Raw genomic sequence first — 22,413 nt, 5'->3', positions numbered from 1 at the left:
ACCCAGCTCCACCATGACCTCAGGTAATTTGCTTGGGCATACTGCATCTCAGTTCCCTGCTTCACAGTGATGGTTAGGTTTAATTTACTGACTGTATGTATACTGCCTGCAGAGTCTGGGGGGGACGGGGGCAGGTTTTTTTTTTTTGTGTGTGTGTGTGTGTTGTGGTTTTTTATTTTTTTTATTTTTTAATTTTTTTTAGGAAATAGCATAAACAACTGCAAACTACTGCAACCATTTGCATGTGTAACCATGTAAATTAAATAAGGGAGTGGACTTGTTATTTTGAGACTTGCACTTTTCACATCTGCAAACCAGAGCACTGAATGTAAAAGTAGCAGGAACATATGTGAAACTTTCAGTGTTTGCTGATGTTTAGTCCATAAGCAGTGGACTTATGGAACAAAGTGGATGGAATAAATCACAGCTAGGATATTTCAGTCAGTGACTAGTAGAGTGCTTTTCCATTATGTCCTTCCATCAGGAAAACATCCAGTGATTTTTTTCAGACCAGAAATTTGAAATTTCTGAGGACATAGAACAGCTTCAAGAATTAACAGCTTTTTTTTTTTTTTTTTTTTTCCTGCTAAACTTCACACTTATGGTACAAACAAAATGCATGCAGTATTTTTACTAACACATATATATAAATTTATGTATATATATAACACATTAAAAAAATAATTCAGTCTGAACTCAGCACTTCTCAATTTGTGATCATTAAGAAACCCTGAAAATGAGATTTTTGTATAGCTGATCAAAGTGATAGCACAAGAAGATGAAGAGAAGAAGCACACTGTGAACTGTATGTACGTTTCTCAGTGATGGCTGGAAGAGAGTGCTGGAGTGGGAGGGCCATTCTAAAAGACAGCTAGACTTTGCCACCTCCCATCACAAGATCTCATGTCCTGGAGGTGAGAAGGGGAAATTAGAAACTGTCAGTGAAGGCAAAGCAGAAAAACTAGAACAGGGAAAAGATCTGGGCTAAATATTGCAGTCGTAAGGTAGTCTTAAAATAGATTTTGGATAGACAAGAGATGTGCAAGAGGAGTGGGTGCAGCAACACATTTCTTCAAACATGCATCCATCACGCTAGATCCAACCACTCTTCTCTGAATTTTCTGGCTTCTGAAATAACGTTTGATATTCTGGCTCCCACCATTTAACATTGCATTCTTCTGAAATGAGGAAAAAAATGTATAGACTCCAACTTTCTTGTAAAGAATGTTATCTGGAAAGGGGTCATATGTATTTGTTCTACCAAAGTGGGATATCAATGCAGTACTGTACCCAGAAATTTGAATTAACATCATTGCTGCAACATGGCGACATTACATGTGCTCCAAAGCTCTGCATTTAGCTGCATCATCTGATGCTTCAGCAAATGCCCTTGAACTCATCAAGGGGCTGATGCATGTGTTTGTAAAGGCTCGGATGGTCACTTTACACGCAATGGTAAACCCGCTGTTACACTTAATGAGGTCAGTGAAGCATCCAGAAAAGACATAGAAAGGTGTAGCATGGGTCTGTAAGCATGGTGATGCCTGAGCTTTTTAGGCTTAATGAAGCAGCTACTCAGCTGCTGAATATTCTTGTTGAACAGTCTCAGCAAGGATTTTAAAATGAAAACGTTGCTGATATTCATGTCCCTCTGTGCTCCTTGGAGAGTCCATGGCTCTTATGAAGTCTGCATCTTTTATGGTTTAATGGTTTTGAAATCAGCCATTTGCCTCATTTTCATTTTAAATGAGGGCCAGAGTCTGATTTCCTTCCTTCCCTGTTCTCTCAACATTACATGCACCGTAAGACGGCTCATCAGCCTCCAGTTTGCTCTCTGGGGTATTCATGGTCCGAAAACAGCCAGAGCAACGCCACAAAATGAACACATTCCCAGGCCTTTTCCTATTTTAGACACCTTTTAAGAATCCGAGTCCCCACGTGAAATCGTACAAGTGGTCCAGCGTCCCCATGACAGCCTCGCGGGGCTCCAAAGTCTCACCGACACCCACTCAGCATCCTCCAGGGCAGCGCCACTTGCTCGCATTGCGAGATTTCTATTAAACACCTCTGTTTAGAGAGGGCGCTCTGTTTAGGTTTTGAAGACGTTTCTTCCTATGGTGGTCTTCCTGGTGCTGTGGTCTCCCAGGCTTTCGGGGGAAGCGGGGGGGGGAGGGTGTGTTAAGCGCGGTGCAGACAGAAACACGCCTGCCGTGGGTACGTGAGCATCGCAGTGGCAGTGCACAGCACTCACGCGTGACCGCGGCCACGCGTTCCCCTCGGGCAGGGTTTATCCGTGCTGTGCGGGGGTTTGCGGGCTGGGAAGGGGGCCCGGGGGCACGCAGCCTGTTGCTCCCGGTGCCGCAGCTGGTGCCGCCGAAGAGCACCGCAGGCGAGCGGAGATTTCCACCTCAGCTCCCTCCCGGCACAAGTTGTGTCCGCACGCAGGCTGGTAGGAGGCGGCTCTGCGTGACACGAGCCTGCTCCGGGCTCCCTCCCGAGCCGAGCCCCCGCCGCCCGGCTCCGTCCGTGTGCGGGCAGCGCATGGGGGGTCCCGGAGCCCCCCGGCGGCGCTCGGGGAGGGGTCGGCGGGCGGGGGCAGCCCGGCCTCCCCGCTGCCTTCTGGCGCCGGGGGCCCTCGGGGCGAAGCGGAGCCGAGCCCCCGCCCGCTGCCCCCGCCCGCCGCCCCCCTCCGCGGGCGGGGGCCGCCATGACGAGCAGCAGCGGCAGCCGCCCGCCCGCCGCCCCCCCGCCGAGCCCCGCCGAGCCCCACGGCGGCGGCCCCCCGCGGCATGTCATGCAGGTGTCGGCCAAGGACGGGCAGCTGCTGCTCTCCTCCGCCGTGCGGAGCCTCGCCGCGAACAGGTAAGGGGGGCGCAAAGCGGGGGGACGTGCGGGGGTCGGTAGCGGGTGCGCGGCCCCGGCCCCAAGGGCGGCGAGCGGGGTCGCTGGTGGAGCCGGCAGCAACTTTTCGACCCCCCCCTCCCAACCTTCGTGCGCGCCCCCGGGGCGCGGCTCCGCGCCGCCCCCCTCTTTCCCCCCCGGCAGCCGTCGGGGGCTGTCCCGCAGAGGGGTGCGAGGCTGTCCCCGCGCTGCTCGGGGGGTCGCAGGGCGCCGTGCCGCCCGCCCCGGCCCCCCAGGCCCTCGGTGCTGGCCGCTTGTGGTGCCTGGGGTCGGCTGGCTCTGAGGAGGTGTTGCGGATCATCGCCAGCCCGTGGAACTTACCTGATGGGTTTGGGGATTTCCTGAAGCTCCTCTGCTGTTGCAAGGAGGTGAGAAATGCGGCGCTACAGAGGCACCCTGCACTCACCTGCCCTCTTCTGCATGTTTTTTTTTCCTTTTTTCCTCCTCCACGTTTTTAGCCCCACCGAGGAGGTGCTTTAAACGAGCTTATCAAAGTGCCTTCGGTCTCTAGCCTAGCAGCCTGCTGTGCTGACTACAGAGCACAGCACACATGCCACAGAAGTTTCCTGCCTTGTGAGTTAGTGACGCACGCAGGAAGAGGGACACTCCAGATCACGGCCCTGCGTGCTGACCGGCGGCTTCTCCCTTCTCCTCCAGCAGCCCCTTCAATGACCGGCCAATGTGCAGGATCTGCCACGAGGGCAGCAGCCAGGAAGACCTGCTCTCCCCCTGCGAGTGCACGGGGACCCTGGGGACTATCCACCGCAGCTGCCTGGAGCACTGGCTGTCGTCCTCAAACACCAGCTACTGTGAGCTCTGCCACTTCAGGTTTGCAGTGGAGCGCAAACCCAGGCCGCTGGTAGAGGTCAGTACTCGGGGCACGTCCCCCAGAGCTCAGTGAGTGAGCCCTGTCCGCTTTTACGTAGGCATCACGAAGCCTCCGCCGAAACAAGGGCAAGCTGTCAGTTTGGGGCTTTGCAAGGCAGCAGTGGGAGCTCAAGGAAAGGGCAGGAACAGCAAAACCCGTGTTTCCAACAAAATCGAAACAAGCGAAAAGAACGGGAATGATGTTTTTGCTTCACTGTAAACAGAAGCAGAGGTCTGGGGAGCAGTGTGCAGGGGATACGTAGTGCACCAGGAGCTCAATAGAGGATGGAGGAGAGGTGTGTCACTACAAAGCAGTAGTTACTGCTCGACAACATCATTATTCAGAACATTTAATATAGGCCAGGAACTATTTTTTGTTTTATTTTGTTTGCTTTTGAGAGAGGGAAAACAAACCAAAGAGCCTTATAAACCTAGCCTCTGTGTCAAGCCCACAAGAAGGAATTGGTTTTGCTCAGTGTCTGGCATCTCCAGCCGCTCTTGAATGACCTTTTGGCCTCCTCTTGCCTGTGTACCAGACCAGACAGTGAATTGGGCAATTGTTTCTCCCTTATCAATTAAAATTCAGTTATGGGCCAACTATAGATGCTTTAGTGGCTGCATGAAATTTGCCAGCTTTTTTTTTGTACCCCCAGGGAAAAAAAAAGAAAAAAGAAGAAAAAAAAAAAGAAATAGAAGCCAAGATCATTATCTTTACATTGTTAATGATCTTTCTCCTTTATTTTGCTTTGGGGGGGAAAAAAAAAAAAGGTAAAATTTATGGTTTGTGTTGGAATTAAAAGTGAATTGCAAAGAGTAACATTTTTCAGAAGTAATGAGAAGCATCTTGCTGTAGCAGTTAGTGATGCAGGTGCTCACATGCTAAGCGTGTCCTCCTTCATTGTTACTGTAACCTGTAGCAGAGCTGTTGAAGGAGACAGGCTATTAAAAATAAGGGAGAGAGGGCATCGTGTTTCGCCCTCACTCATGGGTCAGAGGATACAGGATAATACCAACTGCAAAACAAACAACGCTGAGACAGTGCAGAGCGGTTTGATTTTGGAGTCCGCCTTCTTTAGGCTATGCCCTCACAAGGGCTGCTTGAGAGGCTTCCTCTGCACAAATGGGGTGTGACATTTCTCTGGGCTAATGGGTACTGAAGATGTTGAAGGCAAAAGCCAACCCTGCCCAGGCTGGGGGAGTCCGGTCGCTTGATTGCTCCCTGCTGAAGGGAGCCTCTCTTTTGCCAAAAGAGCAATAATATTATAATCTGATATAATGTACATTCTATATTGTATATTATATACATTATATGATCTATATATTATGTGTATATATATATAATAGCAATAACTAAAACCTGCCTTTTGTTTCTCAGCTGAGGATAAATGAGAAGCAGGTGCAGAAACAATTCTGAAACATGGTACTCATTGTTAATTGATGTTTTTCTCTTTACTACCTAATCCTTTCTTGCTTCTCAGCTACCACATCCACAGTATTTTAACACAGTCGATAACAATTACGTGCTGTTGCAGAAAAGCTTGTAATATGACAGCAACTCACTCTTTTAAAGTCCTTTGCAGTCTTGTAGAAGGAGTACTTTTTTGATTTAGAAGGGAATCGGATTTATACTTTTAAAGCTGAGAGCAGCAGAGATAAGGAGTAATGGGACAAATCTAAGCAGAAAGACATCAGCCAAACTTTTTGATTTCTTTTGCTATAATTTAGATTTGTACTTAAAGTTTGTACTAATTTAATGCACAGTGCTTTGAAATCCCAAAACCTCCCCATGCAAACAGTTACAGCAGATCTGGAAGTTCCCAAAGCACAAGTAAACCAGATGCAAGTTGCCAGATTCTGTCATTGCCTGTGCCCTAAGAGCACTGTCCTGTCTATCTCCCTGTATCACCTGGGGTAGCGAGGCATGGGGGGAGGATTATCAGATGCAGCAGGACAAATTTTCACAAAAACCTGCTGTAATGTTTGGACTAGAGACAAGCCAGAGTGACCACCTGCTTCTAACTCCATCAAGTGCCGATAAAGGGTTGTGTTTGTCTGAGGGGATGACAAATCAGGCAAGTATCATCAGCTCCCTAGAGCTGTTCCCCTCCTGCGAGGTGCTGGCACAGCTGACAGTGTGAGGCAATACCAGAGTCAAAGTTCTCTTCACTTAGTAAGATAATTAGTTCTCCAAATGTTCCTCTCAACTAGATAATGGAAATGGTAAATGGTCCTTTCAGTGGAGGTGAAAGATGAGTTTACCAATGCATTTTGGGAGGTCAAGAGGGGCTATTATACTCATAAAGCCATTTGTAGAGCGTAGCCAATACATGCTTATCCAGTAATTCCTCAGCAGGTCATATGTCATGCGGAGACTGTATCCCATCCATTGGTCAGCGACAAGTAGTATAAAAATGCTTGAAGCAATCTATCATCATATTTGTGTTTTCTGCTAGAGATTTAGAGTTTTTCCATCAGGAAAAAAAAAATACTTCTGCCTGTTCAGAGAAATACTACTCACTTTCTTAAATGGGGAAAACAAAACAAAACAAAAACAAACAAACAAACAAAACAACAACAACAATAAACGCTATTATTTCTCCTTACCCCTTTAATTGGCTTGATCACTATCTCCTATGGGGCTTAGCCATGAGTGTGAAGGAAATCTCAGTGGAACCAAATTGAGTTACTTTACTGGCTTTATCCAGAAATGTCATATCTGACAGGCATTCATGCTGTTAGCACCCAAGAGATGCTGCATCAGTAGTGGGCTTGAAATGAAGTGAGCAGTAAGTGGCAGGGCTGCTTGTTCAGCCATATTCCTCCCTCCCCTGTGTACATTATTATGGAAACAGCAGAGGATTTCTTGCTGCGCTTAATGACTTGGTCAGAGCAGGTTAGTGAACCCATTCCATTTCTCCCTCACCCATGCTGTCAATTTGTCATTAGTTCATTATGAAACGAGAGCAAGTACTCCATGAAAATTTATTGCAAGATGGCTTTTTACCTTCTTTTAAGCAATTGCCCGGGTTCACTCTAAGGGTGTGGGCCCATGTGCTCAAACTGGAGATCTTTAGCTCAGATAGAGGGGAGAGATCTCTACAACTGTATCCTGCCTCCTGCACACTTCATGCACAGGATGCACAAATGCAGGGATCCAGCTTTGCTTTCTCTCCTCAGCTTACATTGTGGGCAGCAGCCTGTTTTGTTGTTGTTATTGCTGTTGTTTTTTTCCTGGCTTTTTGTTACAAACAAAAGCAGAGGTAAAATAGCTTTGATTTTGACCTTCATTTCCTCTTTTATCTCTTGTATCTTTTCTCCACCATGAGCTTCTTTTTGGTCAACTAAGTTTCAAACTATGTACTTCTCCTTGGTGACATTCCTTTGTCTGTGACATATGGCATGCTTCTGTTGTCTGGGGGTGAAACATCTCCCCATAGGTGTGCTATCTGCTGAAGCCCACAGCCTGCACCAGACAGGCAGGAACCAGTGTCAGGCTGATCCATCCAACCTTCTCATTGTGAAGTTTCATGCATTCCTTGACCTCTTCTTATTTTAACCCAGATTCTTTTTGCCAGAAGAAACGTGTTTCTGAACAACGGATTTAGTTTTATGGTGTGGATTGGCTGCACCTATAGCATCCAAGGACAGCAATTTGTTCCTTGCCACCCATCTTTTGTGCCCCAAGTCATTGTGTCATGATTCTGGGTAGTAGCATGTGCAAGCTATGGTCCTTTGTCTTTCTCTGATGCTGGGACAAATGGACTAAAACAGGAGGAAAACAAATGAATTTGTTTTTATACCTCTCTGCCATCCTCTTGTTTTTGTCTTTTACCCCCTGCTGCATTGGGTGGAAGCGCTCTGTGTATTGGTCTTCACCAAGTGAAAGAAGCACACACCAGGGAAATGCACACATTTCATCTCCTCTGCAGGTGTTTGTCAAAGGTTGGTCAGCCTGAAGGAGTTCTTGGTACAATGTTAAAATGTTAAGTTCTTCGTACATTGGAGAACTTGGTACATTGTTAAAATGGACGAAGTAGGAGATGGAGTTTGATAGAAAAAGCGCTTTTTCAGGCTAAAGGTCACTGGGTTATTTTGTTCATTTCCCTTCTGGAGAGGGCACCCAGCAAGCTCTGGCATTGAGAAAACTGAAATAACCTCAATTACCTCAAGCAGAGGTAATCTGCTGTAGCACAAACTTTCCATATCCTCTTTGGAGCTGCCATTTAGTCATGTTTTTGCTAGACCACTTGCTGCTGTTCAGGCACTTGGCAAGCATCAATTTAGCAAGTCTAGGCATTTCTCTTGATTTCAGAGCTCCTCTTTTAGATTGTTTGTAGTCATCCACTGCACTACAGTCTATTTGCCCGTAATCCAACATATGTTGTCAATTTACACGTTTCCAGTACGTGCACATTCTCCTCAGTCCCTTGTGATACTGCAAAATTCAATTCAAAACGTACGGCTTGTTACCGGAAAGATCTGATCCCACCTATTCTACCACATACTAGATGTGCAGCACCTCTGCCTCTGCAGTCTGCTGGAAACAAGAGGTCTACGGCATGTCAGCTTGCGCACATGAAAGTCTTATGTTGGGCATATGCCTGGGGATGATGAATCTTTGAACAATAAGCAGCTACTGCTGAGTAGCCCTACTTTTCCCCAGTGTCCTTGTCTCCTCAGTGACAGTGGGAGCCTAGCACATTTGTCACAGAGCACCTAGGATAAAGTAGCTGAAACCCCAGATGCTGGAGGAAAGAAGTCTGATACTGGGATTGATATGGATAGACCTGATATGCCTTGTGACACACCTAGAAGGGTCTCAAAACAAACACATTGAAATCAAATTACAGCAGTTTCAGTTGGTGATTTTATAAACCTTTCACTTTTACATTATTCTTTCAATAAGGCCAATCCATTTGGTATCTATTGGTTCTTCATTTCTTTTTTCCTTTTTTTTTTTTTTTCCAAACAAACAAGAGAACAAAAAGCATTTCATTAACAACACAAAACTCTTCAGCAAAACAGCATGAAAGAATGAATAGTCAGGACAAACATCACAATAAAGAGTAGAAATTAACTACAGTTTTTTCCCTAATCTATTTCTGCCTTTGGAGCTCATACTAGAAAAGAAAAAGAAAGAGGGGAAGTGGTTAAGAAGAACTTGCATTATAATTTAAAACTTCCAGGAGCTGTACGCTGAAATCTGAATTTACTTTTCGTGCAAGGCTCTGAGTCATGCTCTTTTTATCTGTTGGGTTTCTTTTCACTTACTTTTCCCTCCACTACTCAGTGAAGCACGTCGTTAACAATCGATTACATTAAATAATGATGAAGACACACCAGATTTGCTGCATGTAGTTTGTAGAAGGGTTGCTCTCAAAGCCAGAAGGAAAATGGTAACTTGGCGTAGTCACCAGCAGGGATGTCTTCCATAAATCTCAGAGCACAGAGGAGCTGTGGCTGTCTGTGCAGCATGTTCATGCCAGGAGCAGATAGGTGCATCACCTGCTTCTGAAAGTAATAGAGGATGCACTCGGGATCGCTGGAGCACATTGCAAAGATGGCAATGGAGTACAGAAGCACTGGCGACAGGGAAAGTGCCCATGAGCAACTAAAAAAAAAAAAAAATGTTGGAAAGAGAGGCTAGCCAGAAAAAAAAAAAAAAGAAAGAAAAAAAAATTACACCAACTTAAACAAATGGGCACTGGGACAGCACTAGCACTTTGGAAAAGAGAGTCCGTGAAGATCCAGAGGGTGTTGCAAGGGACTCTCTAACTGACTAGCATACATACGTATATACATCTTGCCTCTTGTCTTGACCCAAAAAGGGCAAACTGGTGGAGAAGCTTTTGTACCTTCTAGTCCTCAGCTGCAAAAAGAACCCCTTGAGATCCAAGTCACATGGGAAGAATTTGAAGCAGCCTTGCAGATTTCTAGCAGAAATGTGTTTACATGTTACAAAAAGAAATAACAGTTAACCCAATGACACACACAATTTTTAAAAGCTGAGCTGTTCAAGAGTGACTTTTTGCACCTAGAATACCCTTCTGTATTCATTCCTAGTGGGGAAAAGTCCAAGGACCAAAACAAGCTGCAGAAAGCTTCATAAAGTCCTATAAAGAGAAGCAAAGTAGTTATTTTATGTTCTTTACAGAAAAGTTTGGCAACAGTGCTTCACTTTTCCCAAGCACAAATCTTTCTCATAGTTCTGGGAGCAAGAATGCAAACAAAAGCAACTCTCCTGCCAAACACAAAAGAAAACAAAACCCAAACCTTGAGGAAGAAAAGCAAAAATTATTTACCAGCAAGCAGATTGTGGGTCACATCTGTAACTGCTCTTTGCTAAATTTAAAGGACCAGTGATCAAGGGTTGAGGAAAGTTCCTAGGAGAAAGTAAATGAACAATCAGAGAGGAAATAGCTGCCGTGGAAAAGGCCAATCACTGTTCTTTCAGGACTAGTTAAAATGAGGGAAGATACTGTGATTTTTTAAAGGTAGAGCTCTTTGTGTTTCGGATTATGGTATTGGTGACTTCTCTGTGGACATTGTGATTCTCTAATGCAGTTCTAGGCTGCGGGGTTATCATCTCTGTCCTGCAGGTAGCATTTCCTACCACCAGGAGCCAGCCAAGAGGTTGCTTCTTCTAGTGAAAAAATTGCTAAGATGAAAAATTTCAGTGTGTCTGACTTTTGGGAGGGCTAACAAGCTTTTATTGGATCATTAGTTTCCGTATATTTGACCTTGTAGATCAAGGTATTTGTAGTGTATTGAACTTTGTGTTGCAGATAGCAAATCTGCCTTGCTTTGTATTTAAAATGCAAAAACGTGATTTTTGTTGATTGATTTTTCTTGAATGCATACATTTTTTTGGCTAATTGGGAAGGCATTCATCCAAAAATAGAATGGTGGCTTTGCAAAACGTACAGATAAAAGGAAATAACTACTTCTCCCAGAGTTCCCCAAAACCTTTTTTCTTGACGTATCTTGAAAACTTTTACCTGTTAGAAGTATCACCTGAAATATAAACTAGAAGTGGGTAACTGGAAAACTGACCAGCAGTAAGCCAGACTAATATTAAAGGATTCAATATCATTTAATTGGACCTGCAAGAAGTTTCATAGATTTTTTTGCAACACAGCAAGCTCTGTTGTTTGTTTTAACTATCATATAGTTACTAATCATGTTTTTAGATATTAACGTTGTATAATCCAGAAACTGAACACCACGTTTACCAGCCACTGCCAGCTCCACAGCTTGGTGGAGCGCTGTGTATCAAACATCTGCTTTTCAGCTTGCAGGCTACCCGAGGTCTAGGTGGCAGAATCTGTTGTAGTGTGATAGCAACAACCTGCAGCACACTGCTTGCTTACTTTCAGCCTAGTGTTGGTTCTCGTTTGCACTGTGGCATATTGTTTTTTTCAAAACAGCAACAGCAAAAAAATGTATCCTAGACCATCTTTATAATAAACACTCTACTCTCTCCACTTAAAAAAACATGCAAGTGAAATTATTTTGGTATTTCACATAGTAGCTTTGGCTTTTTTGGACATCAACAATGAAAATACTCCCTGGAACTTTATTTAAAATGAGGGTTAAGTGCAGACTCAGTTATGAACAGGCCATAGCACTAGCATAGCAAAGATAACAGAGCTCAGATCTTTAGTTTCTAACTGTCAGAAAGCTAGAAAATCTAGACTCTGGGACTAAAGGAGCATTTCCGTCAGTTATCACCACGACTTTTCCAAAGGCAGCTCACTGACGACAATAATGCTGTGCTAGTAACTGAATATCTGATCTGAGCAGGAAAACTCAAAACTGAAATTTAAGTTTTGTTTTGTTTTGTTTTTTTCCAATGAAAATGTAGCAGTCATATATTTGCTTTCCTTGGCAAAACATTAACCTAGAAAAGTTCTGAGTTAACCAAAGTGTTTCATTGCACTGGAAATGAACATACGTACCATTCTGTTCTGAGAGACTTTATTTTGAGTTACATTCCAGTAAGCTTAGTTTCAAAACATTTCAAAAAAAAAAAAAACTTAGAATTTTTCAAGTAAATATTTGAACAAAACTACCTGTTCAGGTGTAATTATTATGTGTGGTTTTTTTGGTCAATAAGCGGTCCTCTTGGTCTGTTAAAACATCTTTCATCCAAAAGAAATGCTCTCAAAAAAACAGGCAATATCAGCCTTTCTTGGCTTAAAGCCTAAAGGAAAATGCTCTTATTGGTCATTGCAGGAATGAAACCAGAAATGACAATGATTACTGGCAGTTTTGCTTGTTTACAGGCTGCTTTTGTCGAGATTCACTGCAGGGCTATCAGCATGAAAAGAATGAAATGAAGTGACATGTTTGATGTGTAATAAGCTATTTTTAGTTCAAAGGGAAACACATTTAGGGAAGACAATTCCTTCCTGTCTCCTCCCCCTGCTTCGTCTGTGGTAACAATTTAAATACCTTTAACTAAAAAGCAGTGTGATGGATTTTCTTCATATTCTGCAGAATCTCCTTTGTTGCTGGTATAATTCAAGCAGTATTTATGTAAAATCAATTTTCCAAACAGAACGTATTGAACTAAAAAGGGCTTCTCAGTAGAAACTGATTGTAGCCTTAGGATCTGATCCAGAAAACACTGTGCACGTACTTCGCTTAGTTTTTGTGAGTCATTTAATTGAAGTTAGATCTATGAAGTGAGCGCTTCTAGAATTTGGCCTTTGGCAGTGGTGAAATAGCTCAGACTTCTGGAGGTGTTTTGGAGCAGCTTCCTGCTGGCAACTCATTTTCGTTAGGTTGATAAATTCCCAGCCAGAGCCTCTCGAAGGTGTCTGGTCCTCAGTTGCTGCTTGTTCTGATTATTTCCTTCTTTGAATGGAAGACTTCACTTTTCTGTCACATCACACACATGCCTCGGCTTGTCTCACATCTCAGATAAGCATTTCTCTGGTTTGTTATGTTTGCTTAGACATGATGAAATAAACCAGTTAAAAAGAAACTGAGCGCATTTGCTCATCTCAGGGGCCTGAAGTTTCAATTTGTTTGACAATGTCAAGTAAACATCTCAGTATATTCATGTTGAAAGGGGTTTGGGGACAGATCTGGCTTTGTGTGCAGTTTTAAATATCAGGTGAAATTTTGGAAGCCAGTAATTGGCACACAGACCGAAAGTCTTCCAGGGACTGCTGACAATCCATATAAAGTTCCCCAGAGCTGCAGCTGCCATTCAATTGGAAGAAGCACAGAGACTGATGAAGTTCAGGAGCTCTGTTTTATCTTTCTGGAGTAGGTAATCATTTAAATTCAACACTGCTTTGCGATGTAACTGCAACAGATCCTTCTAAGTGTACTACGCATGTCAGAGTGTGAGATGAAGGTGCCTTGGATGTGCTAGTGGTGTTTCCTATTCCAAATGCCGTACATCGAGCATCCTTTTCAAAAGTTCTTTCATTAACTGTGGAGTTTTAGCCTATACCACTCTTAGAGAGGCTCTTCCAGAACTGGATCCTCTGAAGGCTGGGAATTTTTTTCCGACTCTTACCCTAAATTTATTTATGGCCAATTGTTAGTCATTTGTTCTTAAGCCAGCATTGTCTATTAGCTTAAGTAGCACTTCTCCTTCACTGATGTCCCCCATCTGTTCTCCCGTTTTCTGGCTGTCCCCAAGGTGTACTTACAGAGCATGATCTTGCTGGGGTAAACGAGTCAAACTTTTAAAGTCAGCTCTTGCAGAATGGGCTCTCGGTTTTCTTGGTGCCCCTTCTCTGTACCAGCTGAAGTGATTCTTTCTTGAACACAGGAGACCATCACCAGTGCATCTCGGAGGAGCTTCCTTGCTACTTCCTCGTAGCAAGGAGCTGCATGGCTGAAGCTGTGGCCTTGCCCAGGCTATTTGCTGCTGCTCCCGTACAGGAATTGCCCTTTCCCCAGCGTTGGGACAAACGATCTTGGGTCATTTCAACAAAACCTCCCCATAGTTCTCTGCCTGTGTATCTGGAACAGTAATCGATGTTCACTTTAAGATGGCACTTACCGAAAAAATGCCTTGCCAGCTAGGCCAGTATTTTGTTTCAAATGTGACCCTTTTTATGAGCTGTCTTGCTTTTCAGAAATGGAAATTATTGCTCGTGGTCTCAATTTATTGCAGAATTAATTGAGTACATTGACACGTTTTAATATAATACATTTCAGAGTACCACAGTGCGGGTCTGACAGTGGCATCCGGCCTTACATCTTATTCTTTGCCAGTGCGGTAGTCCCTCCTGTACTGCCATGCTAATTAATCAGCTCAGCACTTTGCTGGAATCATTGTCTGAGTTTCAGTTTCACAAAAGGATTTGCTGACTTGGCTTCTTAGCTATAAAGTAACTTGACAGTGCACATTTCCAAAACAGAAGACTGAAACCTAGAATCTAAACAGGAGCATATTCAGAAACATGTGTATGCTACTTCAGGAGAAAAATACATGCTGTGACTGAAATCCATATACCCATTGAAGTTACTTATTCATTGCTTTTGACTTCCATTTCAGAAATAGCTAGTGAAATTACACCAGCTTTTAAGGTTAGACTGTAAAAATTTCATTTTATTTTTTAATTTATTATTTAATACTACTTTTGTCTGTCCTGGCCTCATCTAATATCTGAATTGCTTAGGTTTAATTCTTTGTTCATGTGGGTCAGACAAGAGAGAAACAGCGCCTGAAGACATCAGCCTGTGAAGCATGCTCAGGCTGCTTTTTATCTGCTCAAGCTTTTGATCACAGTAATCGGAACACCATAAAATACCGTCTCAATCCCAGTGCCTTCTACTGTATCTTGTGAAAGTCATGGAGTGGGAGATGACAACAACGCCCTCGTGCATTATTCCTTGTGTGTACTTGTTCTTGGGTGTCTCTCAGGTGCAGCATTTCCTTTCTAGCTGAGCCACCTGGATACCTCAGGGCACAGACTGTGGTGGTCCAAGGGTGTCACCTGCGCTAAAAGGGCTCAGGGATGTTGCCCTGTCTTCTTCGCCACCCAGCTGACAGGACGCACGGTGCTGAGCTGTGGAGCTCCTGGTTTTTAAGGCTTGCCTTGGGAAAGCAGTGAACACCTGCAGTTCCCACTGAGGTGAAGGAGAAGTGCAGGTGCTCAGCAGTTCTCTGGCAGGTCATCTTTTAAACAAATATGTTTTGAAAACCCTTTTGGCAGTCGCCTTTAAAAGCAGAATCCCCACTGCCAGGCACTTTCAGTTCCTCTCATTTTCCTGGTGGTTTCTCATTACGGGGATTCATGGAAATTGAACAAGGTGAAGGTTGCAATCAGTCATGTCTAGAAGCATCCAAATATAACCTGGAACAGTGAAGCATACGCCCCTGGGAGTGTTTTTCAGTAAATGAAATGAAGACTCTGAGGAAAGTGGCTGCGAGCCTTTCACACGTGACTTTACGGTATTCTCTGTAAATTTACAGTAAAATGACAACCTGTTCGAGTGTAAAGCTAAGTCTCCTCACTTTGTGCAAGCCCTGCTGAGGCAAGCTCTGCTTGCAAGACCTTTGCCCTCTGTCCCATCCTCCTGGGGTGGGAGCATGTGAGCGGACGGATGGGCACTCTGCTGCTGGTTGGCATCAGCCCTTGCTCCTGGCATTTGGGTGTTCTTGTTCATCTTCGGGTTTAGACTCTGCTTGGAAGGGAAGGATCATCGTTCAGCCTCCCTCTTTAAATAGCGTCTTCCCTTGCACCCTCTTGCAGAAGCTTATAGTCATACAAAGTAGTTACAAGGCACTTCACACTTTGTTAGGATTTTAAAAGGCAAATCAAGAAAAAAAATAGTTACTGTTTTTTTTTTTAATTTATTTTTATGTTCTCCTGAATTCCTGAGTCATACTTGAAATGGATGTAGGCCACTGTGTTACTGTGTTGCAGTGAAACCTCACAAATTTTGTGAAGTAGTCACTGTGTATTTCCATCTGAGAGACGGTGAGGCCAAGACAAACTTGTCTGGTGATTTGGGCCTATCCTGATAGTGCTGGGCTAGAGCCAGTGGCTTCCTGCTCCTGGTTGCAATTGATTTCCTGACAGTGGTTTTACCCCGTATTAAGATGGAGAGAGAAGTGCTGCGTTTGTTTTCCTGGAGCAGGCAAAGCAGGAGAAGATGAAGCGGAGTTTGAAAAGAACAGGTGGGATGCCTAGGTGAGCATCCTTGCTGCAGCCAACGTGGCTTTTCTGTTGCACTGACAGCAGAGAACGGGAGCACTGCTGGCAGGAGTGCGACGATCTGCCCAAATCCTTCACCTTTCCACAGCAAAAAGTTGCATGGCTTGGTAGTCATCCTGTTTAAAGATTGACTTAAGTGATGAGGTTTTTATATTAAAAGAGCTTGGTGTGCTGTTGTAGGCTGAACTTCCTTCACCTCTGTGACCTGAAATCCTGTTTATAGAAACAGGGGCATGCAGGATTGATAGCTGTTCAATCAGCCTTCACTCCAGCAGTTGACTTTCAGGCACTCTGTTCTGCAAGATTAATGTCCTCTTAGTAAAAGTAACCTTGTGTGAATCCAGCTCTGCTTGCATGCAGATACCTGAAAGCAAGTTAATAATGGCTTTGCCGATATTATGAGCAGAATTAAAATAAATAAATATAATCTTAAAGTAGGATACAAACCACTAACAAACAGTGTCTGTGCTCTGGAGTTGTCAGAAGAGCGTGTGATTCTTTCTGCGTTGAGAAGGGAGTTTCTGAAACATTTCAGCAGCCAAATGCCATGGGCAGCATTTTGCCAGCACATTTCGGTGAAACGTGTCCCCTTCTCAAGTCAGCTTTTCTACAGCTGCACAAATGATGCTGTGGGTACGTATGGCAGGAGGTGTGCCTCAGCAAGAGGGATAACTTCAGGTGGGAGCTCTCTAGGGACAGCCAAGGCTGTCCCGCGTGCGGTCTCTGTTTGCCCTTCCCGAAGGGGCAGGCCCGCGTTTCACAAGCAAGCAGCTCATCTCAGGTCCCACGTGCTCCCCTTGCTGACACTTGTTTTGTCTGCGTTTTGCCTGCAGTGGCTGAGGAACCCAGGCCCCCAGCATGAGAAACGGACTCTCTTTGGAGACATGGTGTGCTTCTTGTTCATAACGCCGCTGGCAACCATCTCTGGCTGGCTGTGTCTACGAGGAGCTGTGGACCACCTGCACTTTAGTAGTAGGCTAGAAGCTGTTGGCCTCATTGCACTCACTGTCGCACTCTTCACTATTTACCTCTTTTGGACCCTAGTAAGTATCGGTTTCATATTCAACTCACAGGAGTGAGGGAAAGAGTAAATCAGAAAATTAATTGCACCTCTGCCACAGAGTGCTGCAGAGTGGGTGGACTATTGTATGAAGTGTCACTTACGCTTAGTGCTGGTATAAATATACAACTACAAGAAATCATGTGGTTACATAGCTGTTAAGTTCTGTGGAAAGCTAGAAAGATGCTGTACATTTCAGATCAGTAATTCCCAAATCCCAGACACTGGAGAGGATAGCAAGATGGAGAGAGGAAGAGTTGTGCAAGTCTAGGTACCAGGTGGTTTCCCACAAAGCTGGCACACCTAAGAATTTTCCATGCTGCTCTTTGTACAATCCCTTATCACTACACTTACATGTTTGTAGGAGACCCTAGCCCCCGAGTGGTTACATCATTAGCACACTGCTGACACCACAGAGTTATTCTGCGCATCCTCAGAGAGGAAGGGTCCCTTGCTGGGGTGGGGTCTCCCAGCCTAGGGGCATGATTTTTACTGTATAAGGAGGATAGTTCACAGATAGTTCACATCACAATACTCATAATCTTTGTTTTTCACTCAACTGTGATGCTGTGATAGAACTATTCATGTTACATTGATTCAAGGGCATACATCAGGATGTTTCCCCCAAGAATGTCAACAGAACAGTCTTCCTGATGAGCAGTTCCTCTGTTAATCATCCTTTAGACATCTCCAAGGCCTGGGTCATCTTGCCCTTTCCTCCAAGTACATTTTTTATCTCTTTCACACAAAAGAGAATTAACTATGCATTGGTATCAATAGTTTGAATCAGTTTGAATTGTTTGAATAGTTTGAATAGTTTGAATTGGTATCAATAAGTTTGAAAAAGAGAAGGAAGAAACAAATAAAAATCCCCCCCCCAATAACTAACGAGGAGCTCCAAGAAGGCTATGAAAGGTAACAGCTCTTTCACTTCGTTCAGAACAGTAAAACCTCAGCTCATCCACAGAGGACTTCAGGCTAATTTTAACACAGTAGTAGAGAAATCTCAGAGTTTTGCCTCAGCCTCCTGCAGTTTCACTTTTCTTTGCTTCTGCTTCCTTTCCCCATAAAGCAGCAGCTCTGCCCTATGACAGGAAGGCAGCTACTCCAGCAGCGACGGGGCGCTTAGGTTTCCTGCCACACTGTGTGTAGACATTTCCTTCGGGTTGTCAAGCAAAGGTTGCTCAAATTGCCTTAGCACTTGACTGCCTTAGAAATCCAAATGCTGCCCAGGTTTTTTTTTTTTTTTTTTTTTTTTTAATATATATATAATATAAATCACAAACATCAGAATGGTTTTAAGTTGGAAATGGCAGTTTGGCTGATTTGCTTGGTTAAATTACTTGTGACATGTGGACATATCCAGCCTTGCTCATTAATACTTCTGGAGCATCTCAGCTGTAATCACCATCAGCATTTATTGCTATTGCACTGGTAGTGGTAAAAATGACCTCTATTCACTTTATAACTTCCCCCCTTCAGAAGTTTAGCGAGAAATCTGCATGCCCTTTATTAACCTTAAGGTTATTTGGCACTTGGAGAATGCGTTGATAGCAAGCTTGATATAAATGCATATCTCGGTTGGTTTAATTGAAATACAGTATCTTTAATGCCCACTGAGTTGTGTAAGATGTTCTGTTGTAACCTGCCATTCAGCCCAGCAGGAGGCGGATGGGCTAATGAGGCACTCTGTCCATCAGGCAAGAGCAAGGCAGGAGGCCTTTCAGGACACAGTAAACGCCCTGTTCAGCCTGGAGTTAATCCAGTGGGTAGAGCAGAGGGAGACGTGGTGGGAAGGATGCTCGGGCTCTGTTCACAGTACAGAAGGTGCCCTCATTTCTCTCCCAGCATTAGCACCGGATGAAAGAGTTTAGCCGACGTTTATGTACATCTGTAAAGTAAGCCAACGGGCTCAGCTGCCAGCGCATTCTCACATGCTTCATCAGAAGGCAGGGCTATAAAGGCAAGGTAGAGGTTTAATACAACTACTTTACAAACAGCACTGAGCACTCTACACACGGGCGGTGTGCTCAGCAGCCTGGGATGCACCAGTCACACAGGAAAGCCCCAGCCTGCGTGTACAGGGAAGCACCACACTGCCCTCACTCTGAAGGAAAGGGTTGACCTGCCAGCAGAAGTGCTAACCCCATCGAGCGCTTCAGCAGCACCCTCCCTATTTTTTATTTTTTTTTATTCCCTACTTTTCAAGGCCTAGCAGATGGGTGAATCCTGTACTTCTTGCTTAGTTAAGGCTGTACAGGGAATATATTGAGTGCTGTTGGGTAAATTACACACAACATGTGATATAATGCTCCTCTAGGACCTGGGAAAATTAAGAAAACTACAGCTTCATTTTAATTCCAATAAATCAGTTTATTTTCTCTGGAGGCAAAAGCTGGCATATAGATTATTTGCACACCGCAGTAGCCCAGTGAAAATGGGAGAGATGCTGTTTTTAGCATCCAAGAAGCTATTTTATCCCTTCCCCTAAAACAGCCAAGTTCTCCATAAAAATACTGTTACTTTTCCAACATGTTTGATCACTGTAACTGATCTACCACCACATATATATATAGCCTGCTATGCCCAAGATGAAAGCTTCAGACAAAACGGAGATTTCTATTTAAGAATTCAGGGCCACATTCTGCTTTCTCACACCTAGGTAATCTTGATTTCTATAAGATCGATAGGGATTGGGGTGCAATAGGATTTGGCCGTGCAGCTTCCAGTAGAACATAACCATTGGTTAAAAACAAAGGCTAGCCTAAATGAATCCAAATTAGAAAGACAGACATCTCCCCTTGCTATCCTATTGAAAAGGTGAACAAAGAACTTCAGCGTGGCAAGGACCAGTGTGAAAACAGGCTTTTGTTCAGTATCTCGAGTTTCCCATCCAGTGCAAGTGTTTAGGATGAGAAACGCTGGCTCTCCATGAAATTGAGTAGCTGACATCACTTGGAAACTGCCTTCAGGCAAGAACCCATTGTAAACAAGCTGTCAAACTTAACTGGGATATCCTCTAAAAATGCCTTAAACAAACAAACAATTAAAGCTTGGATTAACAATGTAGCTGTTTCTCAAAGACTCTGATGTGATGCTACTGGATAACCCATCCTAAACTCTAACTTGCTCCTCTGAAGCTGTCACAGCACTTTGCATGGCATTCATCTTTGCAGTTTTTTTCTTTTTTCTTTTCTTTTCTTTTTTTTTTTTTTTTAAAGTATCACATGAATTCTGCTGATACTGCAGCTCTTTTTTTAAAAGAGATTTCTCATGTCCTTACACATAGGATGTTCCACAGAAATGAAGATGCAGGCTGCTTTACCTTCAGGGGGAGCAGAGATCGAAAGGTGGGGAATGTATTCATCTGTTGGAAGAGCTGTCTTTGGGCAACTGCTATTGAACAAAAGCTCTGTGGGTTTCCTTTGTTAACAGCAGACAACTGGATAAAGATATAATAAAAAAAAAAAAAATTATTTTTTTTTCTGTCCCTAGTAGGATTTTATAGAATGGTAAATCATTTATTTAGCTAAAAGCACCCCTTTGCACTAAGAAAGGATTTTGAAGAGTACATTCATAGGCATGTTGGTGCCTAACACAAAAACACCAGGCTTTGCAGTCACTCCACACCTCACTGGCACTGCCACAGGGGGTAGGGAACCAAGCAGCACAGCCCCTTTGACAGAGACACTGGTTGGAAGCAAACTCTTTGCTGCAAACAGCAGTTCCTTCCATCTGCCTGTGCAAACCAAGCATGTTACCTCCAGATACAGCATCTGCATGGCACCTTCTACCCTCTGAATAGCAGCGACCCACAGAAGTGGCACAGGTGCATAAAAATTAATGACAAATAACAGGCTGCGCATGAAAACAGAATAGCTAACAAGACAAGGTTCCTTCTGCGCTCACTGCTTAGTTCTCTCCTGCCCACAGCTCAGTAACGTTGTAATTGTCATTTGGCATGTTTCACCCAAAAGGTACCAAGCCTGCTAACAGCTTTTAATAAAGCTGTGAATGTACAGCATCTTACACAGACTTAACTCACTGCAATTGATTGTCACTAAAATAAGCAGTAAACTATTTTTGAAAAAATTACCGGGCCAAGCTATCTTGCATATATCCATAGCAGTCATTTCTCTTCCACTGTTAGCAGAACCACATTGAGGCTTAGCTGATTAAATTAACTCAGAAGACAACCTCGTTTGAGACACTAATTCTAAGACAGTGAGAAGATGGCTTACTCCTCGCTGTGTCTGAGCAACCCTGAGCTCGATGCATACAGCAATAAAGCCATTACAAGGTAGAACATATGACCCTGCCAGTGTATGCACACCTTAGCTACCTGCAAGTCTTCACCATCCAGCCAGCTCCATTTCTTGTCAGTTTAAAAACTCAAACCCAAATTCATCTGGTTGTAAATGGCTACCCGTAATTCTAGTTCTTGGGAAATACTGGCAGGATGTCCAATTTTTAATTTTATAAAAAGGGAATGGGCGGTGGGCAATAGCAGAAGGTAGGGCACAAGCTGCTTTTCTCTTCCGCCGTGGATATGTGGGGAACCTGCCATCTGTATGTTAGGTCTGATCTTTGCCAACCACTTTTTTGCTCAGTTTTATTCCACCCAATATATGCATTTTGTCCCACTTGAAGGTTTCCCTCCTGCAACCCTAATTGATTCCACAGAGGAGTGAAGTGATTCTAAGTGCACTGCACCTCTTTTCTCTCTGCAGGTATCATTTAGATATCATTGCAGATTATACAACGAATGGCGTCGGACCAATCAGCGGGTGATACTCCTAATCCCGAAGTCTGCCAATGTTCCCTCCAACCAGCAGTCCCTGCTGGGCCTGCCATCAGTCAAAAGGAACTCAAAGGAGACAATCGTCTGATCTGGGGATTTCTGCACTGGGTCTGTGCACTAAAAATATTTTCCTCAAACTCATTGGGCTCAGACATTGTCCAGAACCCACTAGTGTGCTGTTCTGATTTACAAACTCTTCGCAGAGGAAGAAATCACTGTCTGAATTCAAATCATGGATGCTGCAATCATATGATATTTGCTAAGCTGCCAAACATGTTTATTTAGCAGATACTATATGGAAGCTCGTGTTAATACTTGCATCAACAAGTGATGCAAACTTTTCTATTGTTTAAAAATATTAAACTATGATAATTAACAATGCAAAACAGGTGTAGAGAGTGCTTTGTTTTTATTGTTTCTGTTCCTATAGTTCTATGTCCTCAGGTAGATGGGTAGTAACCAGTGCTGTACTTTATTTTTCTGAATCACATCAACAATATTGCAATTGGATTTTTTTTCCCCAACTGATTTTATTTGAAGGATTTTATACTAGCACTTTGGATTGTTAAAATACTTTTTTTGTGTGTGATGACTTC

The 22,413-nt window shown here is 43.8% G+C and overlaps 1 protein-coding gene across 2 annotated transcripts; it reads left to right on the top strand.

The window, feature by feature from the left end:
* Window positions 1-2,692: 2,692 nt before the first annotated feature.
* Window positions 2,693-22,203, top strand: MARCHF3 (membrane associated ring-CH-type finger 3). 2 transcript variants are annotated; one of them, XM_066988146.1, is made up of 4 exons: window positions 2,693-2,862; window positions 3,562-3,766; window positions 16,790-16,999; window positions 21,747-22,203. In XM_066988146.1, the coding sequence occupies exons 1-4, from the start codon at window positions 2,708-2,710 to the stop codon at window positions 21,903-21,905; spliced, it is 729 nt and encodes a 242-aa protein (XP_066844247.1). In that variant the 5' UTR covers window positions 2,693-2,707; the 3' UTR covers window positions 21,906-22,203. The 2 variants fall into 2 exon arrangements, with proteins under 2 accessions (XP_066844247.1, XP_047907165.2); XM_048051208.2 differs by having other exon boundaries at window positions 3,559-3,766.
* The last annotated feature ends 210 nt before the right edge of the window (window positions 22,204-22,413 follow it).

The sequence above is a fragment of the Anser cygnoides genome, chromosome Z, assembly GCF_040182565.1.
Source record: "Anser cygnoides isolate HZ-2024a breed goose chromosome Z, Taihu_goose_T2T_genome, whole genome shotgun sequence".
NCBI classification, from domain to species: domain Eukaryota; kingdom Metazoa; phylum Chordata; class Aves; order Anseriformes; family Anatidae; genus Anser; species Anser cygnoides.
The sequence above is the reverse complement of the archived record's forward strand: the minus strand, read 5'-3'. Positions and strand labels throughout refer to the sequence as shown.

Bases quoted from the DNA above. Each gene is read 5' to 3' on its own strand.
- MARCHF3 (XM_048051208.2), top strand. From the start codon at position 2,708: ATGACGAGCAGCAGCGGCAGCCGCCCGCCCGCCGCCCCCCCGCCGAGC. The intron at 3,767-16,789 runs GTCAGTACTCGG...TTTTGCCTGCAG, and splicing joins AACCCAGGCCGCTGGTAGAG to TGGCTGAGGAACCCAGGCCC. The intron at 17,000-21,746 runs GTAAGTATCGGT...TTCTCTCTGCAG, and splicing joins TTTACCTCTTTTGGACCCTA to GTATCATTTAGATATCATTG.